We start from the raw sequence: 5623 nt of genomic DNA, 5'->3' as shown, positions 1-5623 counted from the left end.
TGGGAACCCTGTACGGGGAGTTGGGTCTTTCATGAAAACCAAACCTACCACTGTCAGGCATTCTTCTTGAAGGAGGGCTCTCCAGGTGGGGATTAATGGTGAACAGGTCGAGCCTGGCTGGCTTCTGCCACCATGGCCCCCAGAGGTGCTGTTTCTTCTCAATTCTCTGGCCCACATTTGACAGAAACTTTACCCTTGGTCCCTGTGGCACAGCTGAGATAGGGCACCAAATAAGGTTACTGAAGACTAGAGAAGATCAAAAGGGAAGTAAATACATAGTACTAGTTGCTTGGGGTGCCAGGAGGAGGTGAGGCAGTGGGCTGGCTCACTGGGAGGGTACAGAGGCCATGTCCTGTTCTGAGGGCTGTCTGAGATCCCCACGCTCTAGGCTGTTTTTTCTTTCTTTCTTTCTTTCTTTCTTTCTTTCTTTTTTTTTTTTTTTGTAGGCTGGCCTGTACAGGGATCTGAACCCTTGACCTTGGTGTTATCAGCACCACACTCTAACCAACTTAGCCTAATGGCCAGGCTTCTAGCCTGTTTTAAAGACCAGAATTCCCTCACCTGGTACCATCACTTTCTAGCTCCTCATGTGTCCAATGAGAGGGCATCGTGTCTCAGCTGCCAGGGCAGGAGCCTCTCCAAGCCATCTTGAGACACATTTATGATGAAACCTTAGAGACCTATCCCTAAAACTATACCTTCATGCCACCTGAGAACCTCAGCCTTAGATTAGGTTACACACATCTAGAAACAATAGGTTTAGGCATTCATAAGTCCACAGGAGACATGTCCTTTGCCCTTAAAGAACTTAAATAGTGCTTTACAATATTTGAGTAAATACTAACACATATTCATTCAACAAACATATACTGAGTACCTGCTACTGCCAAGAGCAGCACTAGATGCTGGGGATACTGTGATGAATAAGACAAGCCATCCTTGTGTTGTGGAGCTTATAAACTGTTGGGGGAAAGAGACATGGAGGAAGGAACACCAGAGGAGGGAGGGTCAGGGGCTGTAGGATCCTTTAATGGGAGCTGATGTGCATAGCAGGTGAGGAATGTCTGAGCTGAGGCCTGAGGACAGGAAGAGCCGGCCATGGGAAGTGAGGGCAGAGGAGTACAGGAGGGAGAGGTCTCTCTCTGAGTAAAGCAGGGCTGGGAAAGGTTTCCTGCAGGAACTCCCATCTAAGCTGGGCCTTGAGAGGGAGTCGGCCTTGAGGAAGCAGAGGGGGCCCAAGTAGGGTGGGAATGAGTATTTGGGGCGGGGGGGGGCTTCGGTCTGGCTGCTCTGGTCTCACTATTCTATGAGTTGGAAGTAAAGGAAGAATAATTCCTTTTGGAGAGCCTGAATTTGAGTGGATGGCCAGGCATCCACGTGGATGTGTCCAGGAGGCACTTCCAAAGTTAGAAATGTGGACCTCTGGTGCAGGTGAGCAGGGATGACACTCAGTGTTCTGAAGAAGAAATTAGAGAGAAGAAAGACTGGTGAGCCGAGTTCAGGGTGCTAAGACACCTGGGCAGAGAAAGGGAGCCAGTGTGGAAGACAGGAGAGGATTGGAGAATGTTGTTCTGTAGCAGCTCAGAGAACAAGAATTCTCAAGGAGGGAAGAAGGGAGGAATGGCTCATCTGTGCCAAATGGGAATGAAGCTTTTAGAGCTCTGAGGATTGGGCAGGGGAGTACAGGATTATCCATGCCAATGAGGTAGCATTCATCATAAATTGCCTTGGTCTCTGCCCCTCTCCCAGAAGAGCACCTTCTCTCACCTTCCTGGCCAAAAGCATCCCCTCAGGCCTAAAGCAGGTCTGCAGCAACTGGCCATCCCCAGGGCTTTGGAAGGAGGACGCCCAGGTCCTCTGCCTGGTATCACTGGCCACCCATCCCGAACAGCTAATGATGGGACGCCAGCATTACCTTTGAGCTGCAGAGATGAAAGCGGCCACAGGCCGCAGGGGGTAGGCAGGTGGGGTGAGCAGGTAGGGGCAGGCCTGCTTGATAGCTCAACAGTGAGGTGGCCTCTCTCACCCATTCAGGTTCCAAAGTCACCTGTATCCTACAGCTTTGCACAGAAGCCCATTTACACATTGCTGATGCCAGGCCCAGGCTTCTCAGGAGCTACCCCAGCTGCTGCTTTGGGCTGGGCTGGGCTGGGCCTCACAAGAGAGGTGAGGTTCTGGCCACAGGGTCTTAGGCCACGCTCAGGGAGCATTGAGGAGACTTCAGAAACCAAGGCATGGTGGGCTGGCCCGTGGCTCACTCGGGAGAGTGCGGTGCTGATAACACCAAGGCCCTGGGTTCGGATCCCACATAGGGATGGCCGGTTCGCTCACTGGCTGAGCGTGGTGCTGACAACACCAACTCAAGGGTTAAGATCCCCTTACCGGTCATCTTTTAAAAAAAAAAAGAAATCAAGGCATGGCCAACTTGATCCAGGAACATCTGCTCCACCTACACCCATTAGCCTTTTCTTGGCACTGGGGTAGATTTACCCTACTAAGCCCCTCTCCCCATCCCTATTCTGTGGAGGCACCACTGGGAGAGGATAAATGGGTGAGGATGGGTACAGCTAGAGGGGGGCAGCTGTGATGAAGTGGGCAGACGGAGTTTTGACTCAGGTGGGCTATAATCAACTTGCTTCTCTTTTTCAAGCCTTCGTCTTTCTCACCAACAAAACAGAGTTAGGAGTATCACGCAGCCAACACGCTTTAAAGGATTGTCATGAGTAAATGAATGAATGAACTTTCCAAACTGCCACAGTTAAGTAAGTGTTGGTGGTTACCAGCTGTCACACTGACCACTGTCATATCAGGAGTTTTCAATGTGAAGTCCAGGGAGCCCAAATTTGGGGGACATGTGGAGAGCCTGAAAGAATGTGTAAAACCGCTGGTGTGGGCATCTTTCTGGTGAGGACCCATAGCTCTCATCAGCTTCTCAAAGAGGTCAGGGACCCAACAAAGTTTAAGACCCGTCCAGAGCACACAACTCATTTCAGATGAGTTGGATGAGACCTAAGGTCACACAGCTTGTCAGAGGCAGAGCCGGGTCATGGGGCCCTCGTCCCCCCACACCTCTGGCCTAGGGTAAACTCCATTACTCCCTGCTGACCCTCCCATGTCCAGTGAGGGGAAAGGAGAGTTAGGAGGGACCAGGGATGGGAGAGAAGCCAGATCGGAGCCCCAGGCCCTGCCAGAAGTTGGGCCCCTGTCGTCACTCTGGGTTACAGGATGAGGGCATCACGGAGGGGGAAAGGTGGGAGACAAGAGAAGGAGGAAGCTCCAAGGATGGGAGAGGCCTCAGAGGCCTTTCCTGGAAGCCCAACTTGCTGAATAATTGAGTCATCCTCCCCTTCCCAACAACCCCCATAAATGACTCAGAGAAGGAAACAGTTCTCTTTGACCCTGTCTTGAGATGACTTCTTTGGTTCTCAGTTTCCTCTTCGGGAAACAAAGATTTGTGGGCAGGAACAGCTCTGTGGAACATGCATGGCAGGCAGGGGGTTCAGAGAAGACACCATGTCAAAGCTTTATGGAAAACTGTGATGGGCCACACACAAATGTAACATAGTCATCACCTACAGAAGCTGTCTGTGGAGCAACCACAGTGCCGGGCATGTGCTGGATATTTTGCCTACATCAGTATATAGACACCACACTTCCTGAGGCCTTTCCTGACCAACTGGTGAAGTAAATCCACTGCTCCCTCCTCCCCCCACTTATTCTCACATTCCCTGTTCCTTTCCTCCCTACCACTTGTGGTAATCTATGATGTTTTCATGTGCACTCTTATTATCCTCTCTCTCTTCCACTAGACTATAATCTTACTATGAAAAGGAGTCACATCAGTGTGTTTATCGCTGTACATCCATCCTAAGCGTGGTACATCTAACGTTAAGAGAATGCATGACTGTCTCTAATCTTCACCACAGCTTTATGAGGCAGGCATTATTATCATGCCTGTTTACGATCGCTGTACATCCATCCTAAGCGTGGTACATATAACGTTAAGAGAATGTATGACTGTCTCTAATCTTCACCACAGCTTTATGAGGCAGGCATTATTATCATGCCTGTTTACAGAAGAAGAAAATGATGTTCAGAGAGTCATAGAGACTTGCTTAAGGACACAGTTTATCTTCAGCTCTGCTCCTTTCCTTTGAGGGATTTGGAAAACATGGAAACCTAAATGTCAGGAGAGAGAACTGGGCCCAGCAAAATGGTGCACTGGTTCACCCAGCACCCTATGCTCAGCCTTCTCCCAAGCTCTCTTCACACCCCAGCAGCTCCAAGTCATCAATTCATAGCCACAGAGCTGGAGGCCAGTCCAAACTGGCCTGTTTATTTCCCAAGCCAAGTGAGACCCAGCCCTTCCCGGCCCACCCCAGAGCAATATACAGCTGGAAGGCCACGTTCCATCCCTCAAGCCTTAACACAGCAGATAAATTAGTGAATTCTTTATAAAACATTGTACAGGGAAAGTACATATACATATAAAGAGCCAGGGCTGGCATTGGGATGGGGTTCGCTTCTTGAACACAGGTAACCAGACCCTGTCCCATCAGGGTGGCCTTGGCCACCTGGGTGCCCACCCACTTTCCCTGAAGCAGCTTACCTGCCTCTTGATCTTCCCTGGGCCAGTGCTTCCCACCGTCCTTGGTCCATCTGTCTTTCCGGAACAAAGACTCCTTCGAGTCACAGTCAGGCTGCCTAACACCTGCTGCGTCCCTCCCACCACCCCCCAAAAAAGCCCCAGATCCAACCCCTTGGGGTAGAGCTGAGACAACCCCGCGCTCAGGAGGTAGCTTTCCGATGGGCCCCTGAGTAGGCATAGGAGATAGGATGGCGGGTTCCCGGTCTCACGGTGAACGTGTTGATGGGGTTTCCGTAGTGGGGGGTGCCATGGGGAGATCTGGGAGACAGAGAGAGGAGATGTTAATATCCGCAGCTGGTTAACCAACACCCCTCCCATCTCCCCCAGGGCACAAGAGGAAACTATGTGGCTCAGTGCTATTGTACCTGCCCCCACAAGCCCAGGGCTTATCAACCGCAGGGAGGGACCCCAAGTCCACCAGTACAGGGCTCCCCTTTCCTCTGGGCCCTGCTGGCCGCAGAGAACGTGTCTAACACCCTTCCACTCAGAACCCTTCACTCCTAGTCTGGGTCTGGATTCATCTCTGTGTTGTTAGGAAATCCCTCCACCCAAGGACCCCCCGCCCCGCCCCCGCACTTAGTCTGCAGCCTTGGGATCTAGGGGGTGGGAAAGAGGGGAGAGAAGAGAGGGTGCTGATGGGGAAAGAGAACCAGGGAGATCAGGAAACATGTAAGGGAAACGCCAACAGCGCCCTGGCCAGGTCAGTGGCCCAGTCTCTCCCCCTTTCCCCCTGCCAGCCAGAGGGGAGCGGCCTGGTCGGACCTCACCTGGCTTCCCAGCCCCGGGCCCCCTCCATTAGCCCGGCCCCCAGCTCACCTGCCCGTAGCCGGGGCGAAGCCGTAGTCACCGCCGCCGGGCGCCTTATACTTGGCCTCCCCGGCGCCCCGGGCGGCGCCCTCCAGGGACAGCCTCCGCGCGTGCAGGCCGCCGGGGGGCGCGCGGCCCGCCGAGTTGACGCGCCGCATCTCGGGGCCT

At 52.6% G+C, this 5623-nt stretch overlaps 1 protein-coding gene across 1 annotated transcript in view; it reads right to left on the bottom strand.

Annotated features, from left to right (window-relative positions):
- Positions 1 to 4788: 4788 nt before the first annotated feature.
- LOC103587467 (chromosome unknown open reading frame, human C6orf132) overlaps positions 4789 to 5623 on the bottom strand; it is a 35031-nt gene continuing 34196 nt past the window's right edge. Inside the window, exons 5-6 of the mRNA XM_008568930.1 lie at positions 5465 to 5621; positions 4789 to 4906 (exon numbers count right to left, since the gene is read on the bottom strand). Coding sequence (XP_008567152.1) covers positions 4789 to 4906; positions 5465 to 5621 — 275 coding nt within the window. The remainder of the gene's footprint in view (positions 4907 to 5464; positions 5622 to 5623) is intronic.

The sequence above is a fragment of the Galeopterus variegatus genome, unplaced genomic scaffold (genome assembly GCF_000696425.1).
Source record: "Galeopterus variegatus unplaced genomic scaffold, G_variegatus-3.0.2 Scaffold452, whole genome shotgun sequence".
NCBI lineage: Eukaryota > Metazoa > Chordata > Mammalia > Dermoptera > Cynocephalidae > Galeopterus > Galeopterus variegatus.
The sequence above is the reverse complement of the archived record's forward strand: the minus strand, read 5'-3'. Positions and strand labels throughout refer to the sequence as shown.